At 48.2% G+C, this 21,667-nt stretch overlaps 1 protein-coding gene across 2 annotated transcripts; it reads right to left on the bottom strand.

Moving 5' to 3' along the window:
• Positions 1-91: 91 nt before the first annotated feature.
• NFYC (nuclear transcription factor Y subunit gamma) lies at positions 92-21,105 on the bottom strand. 2 transcript variants are annotated; one of them, XM_008919842.3, is made up of 10 exons: positions 20,943-21,105; positions 15,938-16,050; positions 12,347-12,418; positions 10,995-11,108; positions 10,254-10,349; positions 6,969-7,142; positions 5,858-6,016; positions 2,399-2,506; positions 1,680-1,739; positions 92-996 (listed from the first exon to the last, which is right to left on the bottom strand). In XM_008919842.3, the coding sequence occupies exons 2-10, from the start codon at positions 16,040-16,042 to the stop codon at positions 877-879; spliced, it is 1,008 nt and encodes a 335-aa protein (XP_008918090.1). In that variant the 5' UTR covers positions 16,043-16,050; positions 20,943-21,105; the 3' UTR covers positions 92-876. The 2 variants fall into 2 exon arrangements, with proteins under 2 accessions (XP_008918090.1, XP_017936853.1); XM_018081364.2 differs by lacking the exon at positions 2,399-2,506.
• Between the last annotated feature and the right edge of the window lie 562 nt (positions 21,106-21,667).

Genomic DNA, 21,667 nt, shown 5'->3' on the forward strand with positions numbered 1-21,667 from the left:
GGGGCTTGTTTCACCACTCCAGGTGAAATATTTCCAGGGATTCGGGATGCTCCTTGCTGGGCTCTGGATCCCACAGACAGCAGGCACAGGATCTGACAAAAGCAATTTATTTTCTTTTCTGAAGCTTATTTTACATGCATTGACCCAAGCCAGTACAACAGGTAACAGCAGGGCTGGGGTTTGTCCACATTCCATCACTTTTTCTGGAATAAAGAGGCCAAATTCAAGAATCTTTTGCCCTTAGAAAATACAATCATAATACAAGGAATGGTTTTTTTTGTTGTTTTCACATGTTTTTTTGTTGTTAATCACTCCTCCCCTACTCCTTGTATACAATGCTCCAAAAGAGGAGGCAGGAGAGGAAAATCTAACACACACACACACACACACACACACACACTCCCCCCAAACACCCCTAAAGCCCACTGAGATGGGAGGACCAAATCTAGCTCTATCCAGAGTAAAAAAAAAAAAAAAAAATACAAACAGAACAGCAGGAATAGAGCTCTGACACAAACCAGGAGCAGTACCCTCAAATCTTACTAGAAATAAAAAAACATTTTACAGGTTGTTTGACGAGATGCTACAAATTCCTTTTGATCAGTTCTGTCTCAGTTCTCTGGGTTTGAACAAGCAGCTGCATACACTGAAATATTGGTTTAAAAATAAAAATATTGCATTCTTGTCGAGAGTCTGTTGGATATTCTCATACCCACCAGAGGAAGGTGTAAGAGTGCACTGGAGATGGCAGCCTACTATAGGCTTACTCCCAGGTGCAGGTAACACAGAGCAGGTGTGTTCAGCAGACCAGGCTGGTTTGGCAAATGTTGAGGTGGTTTGTGTTGGTTCCCACACGGAGGGGACTCGTGTCCCTGCTCAGTCCCCCGTCACCTGCGTGGCCTGGGCGTCCGAGCTCTGGTTGGTGGACTGGATGAACATGGGCTGGGTGATGTCCTGGCCTGCTGGCATTGTCACCTGCTGGATCTGGTACAGCTGCTGCAGACATAGCATTTGGGGAGAGGAACGACTGTCAGTGCTCGTCACACCCACCCCACCTTTGGAGGGCTCTCAAAGCACCTCGCAGGTGGCCCAAAAAAACCAGACCCACGCCAGGAGCTGCCACCAGAGATTTGCTGCTCAGTCATTACAGAGGGATTCTGTGAATTCTGATACTCAGACTGAGATCAGGCCAATCCTTCCCTGGGAGGGTGGGCAGGCCCTGGCACAGGGTGCCCAGAGAAGCTGTGGCTGCCCCATCCCTGGAAGTGTCCAGGGCCAGCTTGGAGCAACCTGGGCTAGTGGGAGGTGTCCCTGCCCATGGCAGGGGGTGGCACTGGATGGTCTTCAAGGTCCCTCCCAACCCAAACCATTCCATGATTCCATGATACTTCTGAAACAGGCAACAGCTTGATGTTAGACATCCTGAACTGGTTAAGACTAAAATGGGTCCCACACAGAGTGTGAAGGATTAATTAACTGGGAGCAAAGGCAGCAGAACATAGAGAATCCACATGAATTAAGACTGGCACAACATTCCCTTATCCTGTTCCAGCTCAGGCTTTGGAAGCAGCAGCAGTGCTTTCTGGAGAGGAGCTGATTTGCTGGAACATGCAGGTTTAGGACAGTGTTCCTGTCCCTTGGCCTCCAAGCTGCAGCACCAAGGAACCCCGAGCTCTTACCTGTCCATCTGTGAACTGGCTGAACTGCTGCTGCCCTTGCTGGACTTCTGTCTGCGTTATCTACAGGGACAAGAGCAGTTTGATCACTGACAGCCCCTCCCAGAGGGTCACAACCCCACTAACAATATTCTGCTGCTGCCTTTCGAGAGCTTTTTTAGGCTCTTCCAAACTCCATCACCCCACCACTGGCACGACACGGCCAGGCTGGTGCTCAAGAACAGAGGACATGGGGGTTCAGTCCTTCCAAACCAAACACAACCACGTCCTCTCTGACTTTCCCGAGGAGAATGTGGCCTCCAGGAGCCCGAAAAGCAGCAGGAAGGCAGAGAGAAGAAACCCCTCAGCCTCAACAAGAACAGGAGAGACAACCCGCTGGCAGCACCGCCGGTCCTCGCGTTCCACCTCTCCTGAGAGGCTGCACAGCTCCTCCCTCGCCCAGGCAGAAGGAGCAGAAGTGAAGAGAAGGTTGATGAACCCAAAGTGTTACCTGCCAGCAGCTCAGAAGCAGCGTGAGCTTTGTCCAGAGACACACACACACACAGTTTGCATGCACCTTGCACGGGGCGGCCTCCTCGCTTTTGGGTTTATTTTAACTCTGACAGAAGGAACAGGAAGGAAAGAAAAAGGCAGGAATCCTGGCCCAAGAGTGGCTCAAATTCCCCTGGAGCTAGGGAACAACCCTTTCAGCAGTTAGGTGAGCCCTGCTGTGGAGTGCATACCTGCTGTGCATTGGTTGCAAGCGTCTGGATCTGCCCCTGGACTACCTGGGTGCCTGACACGGGTTGGGCTAAGCGGATATACTGCAGCTGGCCAGCATTCAACTGAACCTGGAGACAAGTGGAGGGGGCAGGGAAAGAAAATTAAACAGATAACTGGGTAACCTCGACACACAACAAACTTGCCTGCTCGTTTCCACAACAGAAGCTGGAGCAATGGATGATTCCCCCCCCCCGAGGCCTCAGGTGATTTACAGTTCCCAGGAGGAACCAGCACAGAGCCCTGCCAAGGCAGGCACCGAGGGCACAGAGCTCCTGCACGGCCCTGAAGCACCACATTCCTCCTTTCTCCAGGATGGGAGTGGTCAGTTAGGAGCTAAAACACGCTAATTGCTCCATTTCTCAGAGCTCTGAGGACACTTGTTTTTCCTTTTGGTTACGAGAGAGTCGAGTTTCTCCTTTGATGTCTCCTTTCACACAAAGGAAACTGTTACTGCACATGACACTCCTGTCATATCCTGCCAAAAATATTAAAGAATATATGGGATTTTTTTTTTTTTCACATAAATAAAGCAAGCAGAGATGACAAAACCCTTTGGAAGCTTTCAGTGCAACTCTCTGCCAACATGTGTCAACCCCCACCTGGCAAAGGCTGAGCCTTTCTGGGTCAGTGTTCCACGTGTAAGATTCAAACCCAAATTCACTCCCTACAACCCTGATCTCACAAGGCTGGCTGGCTGTTTGGGGGGGATATGAAGATAATGTTATCACAAGTGGTGATACAAACAGGTAACACTGTTAATTCACACCTGAGAGCAATAAAAAGGTCCCACTATGACTGTTATTCCTGCTGGATTTTTCATTCTGTGTTAATTTACCTCTACATTTAGATTCACTGTCTTAAGGTTAATTACATACAAAAAAATGTTTTGAGTTTCCTTCTCTTTAAGAAAGGGAAAAAGAGCACAGAGAACACTTTAAAAACTGCTGACTGATAAAGGCTCAAGTGCCTGGAACGTGGTCTTGGCATTCCCACAAATGCCACTGACTCCACCAGCTGTGACTAAAAGCTCCAATATTATTTCCAGAGCAAATAAACTCCCCATGAGCAACATTTCAATAAAGAATTTGTTCCTGCACCGAGGTCTCCTGGGAGATCACGTTTTCCACGCTGGGGGCTTGGATTTTAACCCCACAGCTGGATGGGTGAAAGAGATTTGGGAAGAGTTCTTCCAGAAATGAGAGGAAGCTCCAAGGAATCTGCCCAAAGAGGTCTGGCCAAGACACAGATTGAATTAAACACAAAATTAACGTGGACAAACAAGTGATTATGATTTAATGGATGGACAAACTGAGACAAAATGGAAGGAAGTGTATTGAAAAATAGAAGTCACCTTTCCACAGGCAAGCTGTGGTCCTGGAGGAAATGGTACCAGGAGCAAATGGAAAAGCAGCAGAGTCCATGAGGAAGGTTCTCCCCAGCACTCCAGAGGCACTTCCAGTTTTATGAGAGAGTTTCAAACTTGGGTGATGAAAGATTCTTTGCTGAACCCTCACAGACACCAGAGTGAAGAGGAACTATCAGAAGATGGCACTAACTATGCCAAGAGAGAGAGGAAATAAGGGGAAAATAAGAAAAGCACAGCAGGAAGAGCAGAACAGACTGGAGAGCAAGGACTGGAATTGTGTGAAACCAAAGTGATTTCCAGGCTGGGGAAAAAAGCTCTCACATGTGGCTCCATGTTTGATTTTATTTCACTTGCTGGAAGCTCCTTCAGCACCAACTGTGGTTCTCTGACTGGTCGTGGTTAAGAAGAATCCTCTTAATTACAGTTAAAACAGGATCTCTGCTGGCCAGAGAACTGTGAGTTGTGACTGTTCCATCCAATGTTGCTCCAGTGTGGCTGTTCTGCAGCCTGACAGTTGTCAGAGCTCCAAGTGTTCCCAAAGATGCCACACTCTGGGCCTTGGAAGCTTCTGTCTCTCATCTGCAGCACAAGAAGCTTCTGAGGACCATTCACAGCTCCCTGTTCTTTTGTACTTCCAGGAAAGAGGGAGGCAGAAGCATGTTCTTGCTCCACATCACACCCTAATTACTGAACCTCCAGCCTCAGCCTGAAAACACGGGAGCACTTCCCACAGGATTCACCTCAAGAAGGTTTTGGCTTCCTCAGAGCTATTTCATAAAGAATTCCTTCTCCTAACAGAGGTCCAAGCCCCTTTTTGTAGTTACAGCAGCCACTGGAGACAACTGGGAACAAGTTTGAACTGTTCTACTGCTGCTGATCCAACATTCAGGGCTGGTGGAATAATGGATTCACTCAAGCTGGAGATCCCTTCGAGGAACAAGTCTCTGGGACAGACTTTCAAAAGCAAATGAAGAAGAAAAGAGTGTCAAAGAGAGTAATGGAAAATGCAGAGGAGAAAAAAAGCTTCTTGTAGTCAAACAGCCTTTTTGGCAACTCCTTTCTGACCAACACCTTAGGGCAGCAGGGACCAGCTGAAGACTTAAAGAGATGAAAAGAACTTTTAAGCTGGAAAAATCTGGCAAGTCCTCCGATGCACCCCCTTTTCCAGATGCTCTGGCACAGCCCCAGCGTTTGCCAGACGTGCAGAGGCAAGCTCAGCCAACCTTGAAAGGCAAAACCTGTGTGAAAAGCTCAGTTTTGCCACGGCTGTGGGGACACTTCACAACAGAAATCCAAGTGAAATGCTTGCCTCTGTCACTGGGGTGACCTCTGGGTTCTGTAAACACTGGTTTGCTTTTTTCTGTAAGAGGTGTGAAATTTTCCAGATGGGAAGCAAAAAGACCCAGCTTTGTTGTGATTGTGAGTTACAGAGAGGGGGAGAAAAGGACTTTTTTTTGATCCCTGTGTTTCCCTAGGACATGTCAGGATGTTACTGCTGATGCTGGGTACCCAAAATCCCATTTTTAAGCCACGGCAGGTCTGTGCTGACGTGAAAGCCAGAAGATTTCTTCTGGTTCTGCAAAGCCAACCAGCTCTAAGCACTTGTAGAAATATTTCTTAGAACATCAAAGTTTATTAATAACTCCCAGATGGCACCTTTCCCACTGAGCCTGCCAGGTCATGACTTCAGATTGCAGAGGCAGAACCAAGTAAAGGCAAAAGAAGCGAATTCTGGTTTATTGAAACCAGGCTGTGGTAAAGAACTAAGGTTTGGCCAGGAAATATTGTATTTATTGCTTCCTAATCGTGACTATTTCCCTCAGGGGAAGGTGTTTGGGGTGGGCAATGAGTCCACACTGGATGGGTTGGATTTATATCCCCCTTCATGTCACACCTGGTTAGTTTTCCTCTCTTCAGTGCAGGAAAAACACACCACTCAATCCAAACTTCCTCTCCCAGTTAAAAAAAGCAAACATAGCCAGCCTCATGCCAGAACACCAGCTCACAGTTTGCTCACAGGGCCCTTCCAACATTCCTGGTGGCAAAATCTTACCGGGATCTGCTGGATCTCCCCCGTGTTGGTGATGATCTGCTGCATGACCTGCATGGTCTGCCCCGTCCCGCTCTGAGCCTGCTGGCTCTGGCCCTGGGGCTGGGCCTGCACTATCTGCACCTGCTGCCCCTCTCCCACCTGCATGGTCACCGGGGTGCTCTGCAAAAGAAACAGGGATGAGGAGCCACAAACGGGGCTGGAACAGCAGGGCTGGGACAGACGGAGCGTCCCCTGCCCCCACTGAGGCCTGGGGAGGCTGGAACCACACAGGGGGAACTCAGGACATGAGGGTCTGAACTCCTGGGCACCACCAAGAACCACCTTTGGCCCACAGAAGCTGTGGCTGCCCCACTGAAGTGTCCAAGGCCACGCTGGAGCAACCTGGGCTAGTGGAAGGTGTCCCTGCCTGTGGAACAAGATGAGCTTTAAGGTCCCTCCCAGGCAAACCCATTCATAGAATCACAGAATCCCAGAATCAGCTGGGTTGGAGGGACCTCCGAGATCATCCAGTCCAACCCTTGATCCAACCCCGCTGTGGTTCCCAGCCCATGGCACTGATGCCACATCCAGTCTGTCCTTAAACACCTCCAGGGATGGAGAATCCACCCCTTCCCTGGGCAGCCCATTCCAATGGCTGAGCACCCTCTCTGCAAAGAAATTCTTCCTAATCTCCAACCTAAACCTCCCCTGGCACAGCTGCAGACCCAGCCCTCTTGTCTTGCTGATGGTTGCCTGGGAAAAGAGACCAACCCCCCCTGGCTCCCCCCTCCTGTCAGGGAGTTGCAGAGAGTGAGGAGGTCTCCCCTGAGCCTCCTCTTCTCCAGGCTGAGCCCCCCCAGCTCCCTCAGCCTCTCCTCACAGCACTTGTGCTCCAGTCCCTTCCCCAGCCTCGTTGCTCTTCCCTGCACCTGCTCCAGCCCCTCCATGTCCTTCCTGAGCTGAGGGCCCAGAACTGGACACAGCACTCCAGGGGTGGCCTCACCAGCGCTGAGTCCAGGGGCAGAATCACTTCCCTGGCCCTGTTGGCCACACTGTTCCATGATTTCCAGGCTGCTACTGACTGTTCTGAGCACTCCATCACCCCCAGGGTTTCCCAGAGCTCCTGGCTCACCTGGCCCTGCTGAGGCTGGGCGATGATGATCTGTCCTGGCTGGATGGTGGTGGTGGACGTGGTGGTCTGCTGGCCCTGCTGCTGCCCCTGCACCTGCACTGCTGCAGGCTGCTGGGCCAGGGTGAAATAATACTGCACAGGCTCAGCTGGGGTCACTGCCTGGCGAACCTCCTCCTGCAGCACAGGGAAAACACCGGGAAGTGGGAACACAGCAGCATCCAAGCCCTCCCACCCCACAGCCCAGACATCCCCCCTGAACGTGCCCCGTGGCAAAGGAACATTTAACACCTCGCCTGGAACAGTTTAACTCAGTAAATCTGAAGTGATAAAGCCAAACAGGACCCTCGTTTATTCAGCTGCATGGAAATCAAAGCCATTCCCAGTGAACTGTGGCTAATCATGGAGTCACCAGTGAGATGACGTCGTCACCGTGAGAAGGAAATGAATAAAAAAATCACCACAGCTGAAATCCATGCAATTCCTCACCAGGAAATTCCATCATCACCTGTTATCTCAGTACAGGAAGAACTGCAAATGCACCAGGGACTGCAACCAGGAAGATTTACAGAGCCTCATGTGCCACCAAACCCCCTCCTCAGCTCCATGCCCCAGCACACACCTCAGTCCAGCTCTGCTCTCAAACCCCTGGGAATAAAAGTCATGGATTTGATGTCAACTGCTGTGCCTTTAGTTAGTTATTTAAATCCAGCTTTTCCAGGCTGAGAACTGTTTCCTGCTGTGGGTTTCCCAGCTGATTCTGCTGGAGTGAAGAACCAAAGGCTGTGCTCTAACTCACTGCTGCTTTGTTTTATCTCAGGAGACAAAAATCGCCGGTGACTCACGATATTTCAGGCAAAGAAGTGGATTTTCAGAGATTACAACGAGTGGTGAGTTGTTAACCCTCAGGAATCAGAATTCCTAAGCTCCCCAGAGCAGCTGGATGTGGCCCCCAGGGGAAGATGCAGCTCCCAGACGTTCACTCCATGGCAGAAGGCGTAAACAATCCTCTCCCAGCCACCTCGAGTTCACAGCTGAGAGTGTAGGATGTTTACACGTGCTACAACATGGCACAGTCCCACTTCCACAGCCTGCTGGACAACCCTGCTTTAGCTGAGCCTTGCTCCTGGATTCCCTTCAGCAGATCCAAGTGGGCAGGAAAAGGAAAATTCCCATTAAATGAGAGCAGTGGATGATGTCCAGGTGGGCATTGGGCTCCAGTGGAGAGCCTGTTCACTCAGATGCTGGTTTTTCAGAGGGAGAGCAACTCAAGGTTTATTCCTGGGAGGTTTCTCACCAGAAAATCACCCCCCAAAGATTCAACTGATCCCAGCTGGCTGGGAACAGGAACAGCTTTCTCAGCCTGGCTCTCAGCAGTGTGATCCCACAGTGCTGCAAACCACCACAACCAAACCCAGCACTTCCTGCTCCTGCAGTTCACTCCTCCCCACTTCATTAATCCCTTTGAGGGAGGGATTAATACCAAACTCAAATAAATTTTCACCAGGGCATGTCTCCAGTGAACCACAAAACCACATGCACTCAGGAGCTGGGGCAGTTCTAAGCCCAGTCCTTAGGCAGGTTATTTCTGGAGTGCTCCAATCCTCAATTCCTGGCTGAATCCTGAAATAATTATGGCAACTGAGTACTTCTCTAAGTATCTACTCCAGGTTCAGTTGCATTTGCCACAGGCAGGAATGGTTTTAAATCCAAACCTGCTTGAACTACGCTCTGTCCCATCGTTTTCCATCTTTTATTTTCCAGCCACAGCTGGAGTTCCCAGACCAACACAACATCAGGGTTCCCCTCCCAGCTCTTCCACAGAACCAACATGACTTGTCAAACAGCCTTTTCTGTGGTAGAGATAGAACACAGGTTGTACCCCCAGCCAAAAAAAAACACAGGAAGATTTCTTCTTTAGAAGGAATCTAAAAACTTCTAAAAACAGCAAAGTGAGTGGGGCACCTCAAGGAGCAAGAAGTGAATTTATAATGCCAGGATGAACCTGTCAATTATTTCAGCTTAAAAAGCACCTTCAGGTTGCCTTCCCCCACTAAGCAAAGCATCAAGAGCAGCTGTACGGGCTGCTTTGTCTTTTATTTCATACCAAACTGAGGAGTTTTGGATAAATCAGCAGAATGCACTTCCCAGCACACCTGGAATGAAGCCTTGGGGTGCTGCTGATTTTAACCTGAAGCAGCAGGATGGGCTCTCCTGCATATTTGTGACATGGAAAGGTGGTTTTCCTTATTTACCAGACACTCATCCTGCTTCTGGAAAGCAGAAAGTGAGGTTAAACTCAACTTTTCAGGGCCCCATCCCAAAGGATGAGGTGTGAATTCCCTCCCTCTGCCCATCACTTCAGCAGCACCACGAGGACTTCAAGGGGGAAGGGAAAAGAGCAGCCTCCAAAATCCAGGTGCACAGTGGAAATGCTGCTCTCTACACTCAGAGCAGATACAATTCTGCAAGTTATCCAAGATTTATGTTGGAATACAAAAAAAAAAACATGCCAAAGACAAACTTCCAAGTCAAACCCTCACCAGAAGATGTTTCACGTCACACCAAACTCCCCAGGGAGGCTCTTTTAAGGACCACCTTGGATTTTTTCAAAGCACAACACACTGCAAAGCTTCAGAACTATCAGAAAAGCAGCTGAAGGGAGCTGTTATAACTTTTTTTGTTACATTTTTTTAATTGCTGGATGATGCTTCCAGGAGCTGCTGACCGAGGAGCAGCATCATCCAAACAGAGCTGGTTCCCTGCAAAAGGTGCCCTGATGGTATTCCCAGACTTTTTAACCAGGAAAAGGGATGAGCCCTCACTGAAGTGGCCCCCCAGCCCTCGTGCTGAGCTGAGAGCAGCAGCCTGCTGCTGTAAACATCCGACTGAAAGCTCCTTCCAGCACCTTCCAGCTTCCAGTCAAGGATGTTTACAGGAGCACTGGCTGCCCCAAAGGATGCAGGAGGGGGATTTCCAAGCCAGCAAACCTGTTTCTCCCTTTACAAGCCAAAGGATGCAACTCCAAACATCAATTTTTTCACATTTGGTATCAGAACTGTTCAGTGGTTTGTTGGTGTTAAGTAACCCCCCCCAAAGTCAGGCTTCTGTAAATCTCCACTCAAGCTCAATTTCCATAAAAAAACCAATTTAAGAACCTGAAAACTACAGGAAATAAACAGCTAAAAAAGAGAGGTATAAACCTCTGATTCTGTACTGCTCTGTTTTAACCAGAGACTGAAATCACAGCAGGGAAAGGACAAGAACTGGCTCATTTTCATGTCTCACCTGTCGCTTCGGAGGCTTCAGCTCATCCCTTGGAACGATGTCGATCAGGAAATCAAACTGATCAAACTTTGTGATTGCCATGGCAATGTCATTCCTCTGCAACAACAAGGAGAAAACACTCCTCAGCCTCAGGAGTCTCTTCTGTCACTGGACAAATGAAGTTAGAGCTGTTTATACCTGAGTCAAGGGGGAATGTCCTCTCCAGGTCCCAGGTTTTGGTAGCAACACCACTTTCTTGTGCTGAGCAAAGCCTCCAAAATGTGAAATAAAGGGCTTTTGCAGTCATTTATTCACCCACCAGATCAGGCTTCCCACCACAGAGGGCTCATGGCAACCACCACAAGCCTTTTTGGGGGAATTCTTCTAAAAATGACTTAAAAATCCCAAATACATCTGCGAAACAGCTTTGCAGAAAGATGACTATCCCTGCATTCCCTGTATTCCTAATCAATATAGGCACAAACAGCTTTGAAGATGGCTATCCCTGCATTCCCTGTATTCCTAATCAACATAGGCACAATCTGACAGCTGTAGATTAGTATTTTGGTTTGGTTTTTTTCTAAATTAAATGAAATAAAAAAGCCTTTCAGCTGCCCAGTTACACTGCACACTGTGCTTTGTAGTGGCAAACACAGGTACTCAAGTTCTTATGTCCAAAACATGCCTCCTGTTGTGGAAACATTTCCAAAGGGGTTTGGGGAGCAGATTTTGGAGCAGCTGGAGCAGGAGCAGGTCCTTTACCTGCAGAGTCCTGCGTTTGTTGTCCTCGGTGTGGATCCAGGCTCGCAGGGTGAGCTCTGTTATAAAGATCTGAGCAGCCTTGGCAAACAGCACAGGGGCCTCTGCACTGATCATCTGCAAGGAAAATACAGTTTATTTAAGGCTTCCCATCAGTGCTCTAACACTGCAAAGAGGAACTTCAGCATGTTGGTAAAAATCTATAAAATCCGAGCGTTGGATGTGGATTTGGGGGAGTTTTCCCATCCGTGGGTCTGACAGGGCAGAGTCCCCAGAATTCCCAGGGTTTGGCCTCTCAGACTGGGCTGGAAAAGCTGCTTCCTCCCGGCCCAGTCAGATGGCAGGTCCAGTTTAAAAACCTGGCCCTTATTTGGCACCGATAATTGTGAATTAGCAGTGATAATTTATAATTAATGTATCGATTATAATTGATACACTGAAATCATTTGAAATGGCAAAGCAGGTTTGGGGGCCCTGAGGAAAGGCTTGGCCTCCCCAAATTCCTTTTCCTTAAAGAGCATTTAGGATTTTTCACTCAAATTAAGTCTTACTCCAATTAAGCTGTTTCATTATTAAGCTACAGCCTTTTAATGTTATTAAATAACATTCCAGGCAGGCCAGAGACTTTCCCTGCCCTAAAAATCTCACCTTCCCTTTTATCATCAAAAATTTGGCACTTGTTTAGTTCAGACACTGAGCTGGGCCCTGGGAGGCCTGGGGTCATCCTTTTCCAGGGATTATGAGAAGCTCCCTTGCACAGGAACACAACACACACTTTTCAGGATCTCACTGAAATGTTAAAGGTTGTCCTGACAGTTTAACACTGAGAAAACCAAGAAGAAAGCACAATCCATTCTTTTTTTTCCTCTCAGGAATTAAGTGATAGTTTTCCAGCTCAAAAAACAGGGAATGCTGGAGCAGCACAAGGTGCAGGTGACTCCTTTTTCCTTCCTTTTGTGTCAGGGAGATTTCATTCAGCCAATTCCTGTGTCATGGCCAGGGCTCAGCTCAAATACTGGTATCAAACCCAGCTTGTCCACCTCAATTATTGCTGATTTTTCCATAAAAACTGACACAGGCAGTCCACTGAACACCCTAAAGCTTTGTGAAATTTGTGGTATTTACCACAAGAAAACAGAACTGCAAAAAAGCCTTCACCAAAACCCCAGATATGGTTTTGCTTTCCCAGCTTTAATTACCCAAGGCCAGGTAAGTTTGCATTCAGGACAGCTGCTAAAAAACCCTTTAAAAATCATAATAATGCTGATAAGAATAACGAAGCTCAAGGAATTACAGCTACAATATCCATCAAAAGGGTCAGGAATATTTTAGGGGAAAAAAGCCCCTGAGTGTACCTTCACATCTTCATCCAGTTTCATGATCTTCTTGATGCGAGCCAAGGGCAGCTCCTGAACCCTGAAGTCTTTCTGCAGAGAGAGATTCACATTTGAGAGACTCTTAACTGACATTTTCACTGAAAATAAAGGTAAAAAAAAAAATGCTAAAACCAGTCTGCATTGCCTAGAATTACCCTGGGTAACATCAATTTGTTTTCTTTCAGGTGTGGCAGCTTCTCCTCGGGGCTGAGAACTCTCCTGCCTGTGTTTTACACTGATTTAATTCCACTCCAACCTTCTGGCAGATGCTTGGATTTCCTGTTTCACCCCCAAGCTGAAGTGGTTCTGCACAGCAGAATGTTTCTAATATAATATCACCCCTTCCTCCACCTATTTATATCTGAAACAACAAATCCAATGAAGTTTCCTGGGCCCCACAAAACACTGGAACTCCCAAAAAGTCACGAGAAGAAAATGAAACCAAACGAGAGCTGGATGAAAACTTTGCTTTGTTTGTACTTTCCTCCTGCCCAATCCTAATTTTGGGGTTAAAAACCTTGCAAGAACCTTGTTCAAAATGATCTCATGTTTTTTTTAGGTGGATTTCTCCCTATTTTCCAGGAAATAATGGTGGTTTAAGAGCCAAACTTTGCATGAGGGGAGGCACCAATGTGTTCCTTGGGTCAGGCAAACCACTGAGCTCCACTGGAGCTTCTCCCATTCCTGAAGGATAAAAAGTGGAATTAAAATAAATCCATCAATCCCATGTGTTGCTGCCAGGAACCTCTTAAAAAGGGAGAAAGGCTGAGGTTACATCCCACTGCATCAGGAATGCAGAATTCCTGCTCACAAAGGGCTTCTAAAAAACAACCAAAAAAAATCATCTTCTTAACAAAAATGTCACAGAAAAATAATAGGAAAGTCATTTCTCCAGGGAAAAAGCACTGCAGGACGTGTTGGGGAAACAAAAGGGGGGAAAAAATGCTGAAAATGCTGGTTTACAGTCTAAATTTCTCTTCTAAATTTCTTTCTGGTGAAGAAAAATATGGATGTTGTGCCTGGCCCAGGCAGGACTCCAGCAGGGGCATTTTATTTAATTCATATATAACATTTTTATGTATATTTAGATACATTATTTTCTGTGTGTAGATATATTAAAAAAAGCTTTCTGTGCCTCATTCTGCAGAGAAAGCTGAATGTGGTGCTCCTGCAACGTGCTGAAAATCAGGATTAATTTGGGGTGGGGGTGTCCTTGCAAGGAGTGCTCAGGGCTGTCCCATCCTGATGAGGAAAGTGGCATTTTGGAAGGATTTTGGAGGGATTTGGGGGCAATAAGAAGGTTGGGACCTGCTCTTGGAACACACAACACACTCAGGGTGGCCTTTGCAACCAGCACACAAACAAGTTAAGGGGTTGCTAAGACGTGGAAAAACATCTCAAAGGGTTTTTCTGAGTGGGGTTTTATTGTTTTGGGGTTTTTTTTCTGGTTTATTTTTCCTTAAGCTCTTTCCTTTTTAAAGGGCCTCGTGACTTTGAGACTAGAGGAGAAAACTTCTGATTTGTGACACTTGTAACAGTTTTAATATCAATTTGTGTGAACGGGCAAACCTCTGAATTTTTCCTTCACTGGAAAGAAATTTAGGACAGAAATTTGGAGCAGAAAACACCATTTTCAGCATTTTTTCCCCCCTCTTTTGTTTCCCTAACACATCCTGCTGGGGAGAGATGACTGTGCCCAGGTACAACACCATTAAAATCTTTATAGATTTCGAGAGAGAGTGGGAGAAATTGTAAAAACTAAAGCTCTTTTATTCCTTTAAGGCCACGACACATAAATCAAAAGGAGCAGGAGGGGAAGGGAAGCCCGAGCAGGACTGGCCCCCACCCAGCAGGACAAGCCTCAGACACCAATTCCTCCTCTTTTCTTTTCTCCAAATTAGGGCTGGATGTTTCCACAGGCCTCCTGTAAGTCCCTGTGCAGCTGAGATGTTAAGCTCAGCCTAAGCCTGGTTTTTATTTCCCCAAGGCTGGGCTCCACTCCTTCCCATTCCCTCCAAACTCCCTTGGGGATTTCCCCTGAATTTCAGCTCAAAAGCACAAAACCAGCCCCCAAAAAGCAGGTGCCCAACAGCTTTCACCCCCTGCCAGTTCACTGGCACCCACAGCCACTCAACAATACACCCAATAAATTCCAGGATTTCATGAAGGGGCACAGCACTGGGATGTTTTCCCGTGATCCCTTTTTTCTCCCCCCAACTCCACTGCCCTCAGTTAACATTCCCAATGAATTCCTAACTTGCAGTGCAATAAATAGATCCTAGGACAGTTAAAAATTAAGCTGCCCATGCTTGATAAGCTGCATAATAAACCCCTTTCATGTGGAGATGAAGCCAAACTCCAGCTCCTGAACACAAGAATTCACTGTGCTGAAAGAGGAAAGTAATTAATTCTGGTTATGCATACAAATTTCTACATCTGTTTCTTTAATCAACTATCTGCACACAGGCTGAAAAAAAGCAGCTTATCTTCAGACTAGTGGATTGGGGAGGGGGTTTTACTTTGAAGAGCTTGTCTTGGACTGGAGTTCTTTTGTTTTCAGGCCCAGGAGAGTGATTTCAGGCCCACTGGATCACAGGAATGTATCAATCTCCCTTGAAAAGTCATTTTTATTATATGCCCTTGTTCCCACATCTCTTCTGGGGATGGAAAAAAATAGAAGCTACTTAGTCCAGTTCTTATTCTCAGCCTATACAGGATTTTTTTTTTTCTTAATCGAGCATCTTTAAATTAATAAAGCACCTGATAAGGACACACTTGGCATTCAAGATTCTCAGCATTTCAAGCTTGTCAAAGGAGATGGTTCTGGAATAGGGCAGAGAAGTCTAAAGCCAAAAATCCACTCACAAAATTGGAATTCAAAGGTAAATTATGGAGGGGGGGAAGTTGGATTTTGAACAGTGAACTCCCCAGGGCCTGTCCTTTGGTGTGGCCAAGGGATGCCTGACATGCTGCTCACACGTTTATAGTCCAGGATGTGAACAGGAACATCATGGGAGGTGTATCCTCAAATCCCTCCTGCCAGCTAAAACAGCCTCTGGCAACTCCACTTCTACCTGGGGCTATTTTAGATTCCCTTCTCTTTTCCCCTCACAAGCAGAATTCCCCCTGGGATTCTCCAGGGCACAGCCACAGCCACCACTGAGCCTGTCCAACCAACCTTTCAATCCCTTTGTCCTCTCATTCAGCCCAGGAGGAGCTGAAGGTTTGACTGCTGATGCCCACAGAGGTTGTGATCCCCAGCCCTGCAAGTGTCCAAGGCCACGTTGGACTTGGTTTGGAGCAACCTGGGATGGTGGAAGGTGTCCCTTTAAGGTCCCTTCCAACCCAACCCATGCCATGATGCTGCTGGTATCTCCATTTTTGGGGGATTTGGAGCCCACAGCCCCTCCTGGGTGATGATTTATCAGCTCCTAAGGCCCCCTTGTCCAGTGTAAACAGTTTTACAGGATCCCAGAGCAGCAGGACTTATGTCCAAGCTGAGGTTTATTTTGCTCCCAGGTCCTTTTCCCTGGCAGTTGTCCAGGAATTGCCAGTCCTGGGGCCACTCACCACGGTGAGGTTCCTGATCTCCTCCATCACCCGAGGCCAGAAGGACTGCAGGCTCTGCTGGGCATCGCTGTTCCCAGCTGTGCCAAACCCCCCATCCGTGGACATCCTGGGACCTGGGGGAGACAAAACCAGGAGTGAGCAACGAGGGAGGGCAGGAGGCAAAGGATCCCACCCACAGGACAAAGGGGAATGGCTTCACCTTGCCAGGGAGCAGGGTCAGACGGGATATTGGGAAGCAATTCCTCCCTGGGAGGGTGGCAAGGCCCTGGCACAGGTTGCCCAGGGAAGCTGTGGCTGGTCCAGCCCTGGAAGTGCCCAAGGATGGGGCTCTGAGCAATCTGGGATAGCAGAAAGTGTCCCTGTCCATGGAAGGGGTTGGAACAAGATGATCTTCAAAGGTCTTTGGGTTCCAACCCAAAGTGTTCTGCGATTCTGTGATTCCAAGCCCCAGGAATTCAGTAAAAAGGGCCAGCCTGGCTAATCCCTCTGGAAAACTGTCCAAATAAGCTACAACAGAACCAATGATTTGGGTTTTTTTTTCAATTTTAATTTATTTTTCCAAAGATTGAAAAAGAACATTTAAGAAGTGTAACAGACAGTCGCTTCCGTGCCTGTCTGAAAGTGTCACCTTTTGGGGCTTTACACCAGTTTTAAAATCCCTCTTTTCCTCAGGTATAATCAACAGGAGAAATGAACACTCTGCACAATGTGGAATAATATCCAAAGCACAAAGATTTTAACATTCAAATCTTTTAATTGGAACCAAAGCCAAGGCACGGGGCTCTCTGCAACTGCAGGGTGTTCCGAGCGTGCTTATTATTCCATTTATCCCCGAGGAAGTCTGGGCATTCATCAAGATTTGCATCCCTGCAAACAGCTTGATTTGCAGGGTGCACCAGCAGTGAACAGGGAGAAAACAAAGGGATAATAACTGGGATCAGACTCTCCCTCCAGCCAGGCTGGGATGGTGGGTGGTGGGGACATTGGGACACGCACGCTCAGGTGACCCAGTGACACTCTGCAGGGGTGGGTCAAGTTCCAGCTGACACAATTCCTTCCTCCCCAGGAATTCCTAGATCAAGCTGTGCCTTTCTGACGAGGAACTCTTAAAGCAGCTCCAGTTAACATCAACATCAAGGCAGACACACAGCACGGGAATCCCTTGGAACACCAAGGCCAGCTCTGCTGGCTGTGCCTGTGTGACAGCAGCACGTGGCTCCGGCAGCATTCCCGATGGGATGGCAGCCTGGAAGGATGGGGGACAGGTGCCAAAAGCACAGGGCCTGCTGAGACACATCCCAAGAGGATGGGACTCGGTGATTCCCAGGCACTGAGAGCAGCTTGGGAACGCCAGGAGAGCCCCCAGGGGCACCCAGAGCAGCTCAGGAATGACACACAGAGCCCCTGCACAGACAGTAAATCCCTGTGTCTCCCACAGCAGAGGGGAAGGTGCCACAATTCCCACAGGGAAAGATTTCCAGCTACATGTGGATATTTGTGTGTCTTTTTCCACTGAGTAGCTTCAGCCCCAACAAAGGCACAACCCTCTGCTCCTGATCCTATTCCACATAAAGGTTTATTCCAGCCCTCCCTCGATCCACAGGGAATCACCACTCAATCCACAGGGAATCACCACCAATCCACAGGGAATCACCACCAATCCACAGGGAATCACCACCAATCCACCAATCCACAGAGACACCAGGAATCCCCAAATCTGCCATTCCAAGGCAATGAGCATCTCTCACACGTTCCTAAGGACTCAAAGGCACGGATGGCAGACAATCAGCTCGGCACCTCCTGCAGCCTCCACTTCCCAAGGCAGAGAATGAGCTGCTGGATTTTAATTCCAGGGTGTGGGAATCTGACAGGGAGTGACAGGGAGGACGTCAGGAGGTTGTATTTTCAGTCTCAAAGCAAGACAGGAAGAATTCCAGGTAAGGAAACTATGGAAATAAGTGACTGACAAGTTACCTGCTGACTCTTCAACAACTATTTGCATTATAATACAGCCTGCCTACAAAGTGAGGTATTTCAAGTATTTATAAGAAGATACAAAGATATAAATATTCCAATGAGTGTTAAATTGGCTCTCCCTCACCTTGATCTTTGTCAAATGCAGACAAAAAATAGTTTAGGCACATAAATAAAAGCTAATCCTTGAAAACCTGCTCCAGCCTGGCAATATTTCAACACTAGACAGAGTCTTGGGTGCCTGTGGGGATGCAATTCATCTTGGGGACAGGGCAGATCACTTCTCAAGGCTTTCAAAATATAAATTACCATTGCATTTAACCCACTTAAGTGCTGCACTGGGAAATAATGCTGCACACAACCCAATGAAACAACAGGTTAAAACAAAAGGAAAAATTGTAAAGGAGGAACGAGGAAGAAAATTTCAGCACCATGAAATTTTTTGCACTAAATATCTGTGTGTTCAGCCAGAAATGGTTTGCTCAGGTCATCTATAATTTAAAAAGGTCCTGTTGATGAACACTAAAGAATTCCTATGCTCAAGTTATAACACAGGACTGATTTCAGAAGGATTCTCAGCTACTTTATGTGACTGCTTGGGATCATTTTGTGATAAATTGAGTGAGAGTAGAAACAAGAGTCACCCACAAAGCTGATTTTCCTAAAAACTTCCAGAAAAAAAAAAATCACTACATAAAAGCCTAAGCAGGTTAAAACTGCTCAGAACACGAGTACAGGAATTTCTCCTCATTAAAACAGAAATGAAGGTGCCTGAAAGCATCAGAGGAGGATTGTCAAGGTAAAAAAAACCCAAAGTGTCACACAAACCTCCAGCTCAGCAGTGAAACCATTCCTGGGCAATTAGGTAATTCCTTCAGCCAGGGAGAAGCCTGAGCTCTCTCCTCTTGCAGAAATCCTCCCAACAGGATTAGTGGCAGCAAAAAGCTCCCCAAGCACACCCTGGATAAGCTCAGCCAAGGGAGGAGGATCCTTGGATTTCACACACCTGTGTCTAAACCTGTTTGGTTTTTTGCTAAGGAGCCTGCAGGGAAATGCTACAGCTTCCTTCTGCTCCATCCATCCCTGATTTCCTTCCTGCTGGAGCATCCCAGAGCTCAGCCAAGGCAGGCTCCAGGGCTTTAGGAGCAAACTGGCTCCTCCAACACCAAACTGGGCTGGAGAACAGAAGCTGGAGTCCAGCTTTGGGTGCCACCAAGAGTAACCAGAGCCAGAGAGGAGGTGCTGACCCCACACACACACACTGGGAAAGTCCCCTGGGAGCTGGACATGGCCCTGCTCCCCCCAGCACTCACTGCACAGGAGTGTCACCTCTCCAGAGCTCCTCCTGGCCTGGGGACCAAGGAACAAGGGCTGGGGAGGTGCTGGAGGGGCTGGAGGGGCCACTTGAGGAGCACTGAGGGCACTTGGTGTGTCCAGCTGGAGCAGAGGGGGCTGAGGGCAGAGCCCAGCAGGGGCTGCAGCTCCTCAGAGGGGCAGCTCTGACCTCTGGGTGAGCAGGGACAGCACCCAGGGAATGGCTGGAGCTGTGCCAGGGAGGGTTGGGATGGATCTCAGGGAAAGGTTCTTCCCCCAGAGGCTGGTTGGGCACTGACCAGGCTCCCCAGGGCAGTGGGCACAGCCCCAAGGCTGCCAGAGCTCCAGGAGGGTTTGGACAATGCTCTGAGGGCCAGGGTGGGATTGTTGGGGTGTCTGTGCAGGGCCTGGAGTTGGATGGATGGTCCTTGTGAGTCCCTTCCAGCTCAGGATATTCCAGGTGTGCTATGGTGACCTTGGCTGAGCTGAACTCCCAGGCTGAGCCCCAGGAGCTGCAACCCAAAAACCAGGCTGTGATATCCTGCAGGAGAATCTCGGGGAGGAGGTTCCCACACCCAGACTGAGAGCAGGGACACCTCACTGAGGGAAAGAGCAGCAAGAAAACAACACTCCCCCCCAAAAATACAACCCACACAGAGCAAGAAACAAGGGAACGAGTTGCCCAGAGAGGCTGTGGATATCCCATCCCTGGAAGTGTCCAAGGCCAGGCTGGAGCAACCTGGGATAGTGGAAAGTGTCCCTGCCCATGGCAGAGTGGTGGGAAATAGAGAAATCTTTAAGGCTCCTCCCAACCCAAACCATCCTGTGATTCTGTAACAGGGAAGGCTGGGATACACCTGCTTCCCAACAGCCAACCCACCCACACAGCCCGGAATATGCTCCATCAACACAAACATCTTGTTTCCAGACTCAGGGAAAGAGAAACTACAGGCCAAAAAAAGCTGAGGCCTGGGCAGAAAAGTGCCCAGGGGTGATTACAGAGCACATTAACAGGCACATCCCAACAGCTCCACCAGCAGCACTCAGCAATTAGAGCTGTTCTGCTCACCCGAGCACGACACCTTGGACAAACACTGAACTTCCCAAATCCTGGGGCAGCTGACAAATGTGGAACAGCTTCACTTCACAGGAGGGCAAGGGAAGCATGAACACACCTCTGGTGTCCGTGGCTGGGGTTTTGGGGGTTTGGTTGTGACTATTTTTATAACCAGCTGTTGGTTTGTGCTCTTTCCTGGGTGCCCTGGGAAGGGGGAAGCAGCCAAACGGAGCCGCCTCCCCCCGGACAACCCGCCACTTCAGCAGGAACTGAGATGGAAAACACAACCCACAGGAAAATCACTAACAAACCCAGCATCTCTGAGCTTGCAATTCCACCCAGAGCAGGTATTTGTCTGGAAAAACACCAGCCAGGAGCAGCCCACCAGAGCCAGCCACAGCCATTCCAGGCCTCGCCACACGAGTTCGGGAATGGGAACAGAAGGACAACATCCCCATCCAGGGAGGGTCATGTCACAGCTTCTGACAAGCTTCTCCCAAGCTGGGCCTGACTGAGGAATCAACCAAACAGGGTGGGGAGCAGACCTAAATGAAATTTATCCAAATATCCCAAGGGATATGCAAACAGCCAGAGGGAAGTCATTGAGAACCCCGGGGCTCTTCCTGAAGGAGGGAAGGGCTCGGCAGCAGCATCACGTACCACAGGTCCTGGTGCTGTCAGAAGTGGCAGGTTCTTTGCATACAAAACAGCCACACTCCCAGGATTTAGGTTATGGGAAAGAGCCCCTTGTGTTCCGTGGCAAAAGCAGCACATTCCATCCAAGTGCCTCAAAAAATGGCTGAAACCGAAGCACAAGAGAAGCTAAAAAGAAACGAGACACAGGCTCAAGTGTTTTGCCTTAAAGTCCTTAAATTACAGCTACAAATAAGGAGAACACACAAATATTTCTGGAAACGAATCCCCTCCACCAGATCCTACCCTGAGACAAACACACATTTACCACCTCCACGCCGACGGTGTTTAAAGGCTCCCACCCCTCCAAAAAAACCCTCCCCAAACTCTTCTGAAGTGGTTTCACAACCACCAATGGCCCCCAAAGTCACAAGTTAATCATTAAGAAGCAGCATTAAAGAAAAAGAGGAAATTCATGGCTTGTTCTCTCCTTTTCTGCGTTTTAAATACACTATTTTTACCAGGAAAAAAACCAAAACCCGACACCACAGCACCCAAAAAAAACCCACCCTGGAAGCCTGAAGAATAAAAAATAGAGGCCAAAAGTGAGTGTTTAGATTCAATACTAATCCCAGCATTCCATGATCCTTCCAGTGTGCTGCAGGAACTCCCCACACTGTGTGTTTTGGGAGCCTGTCCTCGATTTAAAAGTAAAATGCACTTGAATGTCTAAAGAATGAGCTCTGGGGAGC

Source organism: Manacus vitellinus, unplaced genomic scaffold (assembly GCF_001715985.3).
Source record: "Manacus vitellinus isolate BGI_N305 unplaced genomic scaffold, ASM171598v3 scaffold_52_pilon, whole genome shotgun sequence".
NCBI classification, from domain to species: domain Eukaryota; kingdom Metazoa; phylum Chordata; class Aves; order Passeriformes; family Pipridae; genus Manacus; species Manacus vitellinus.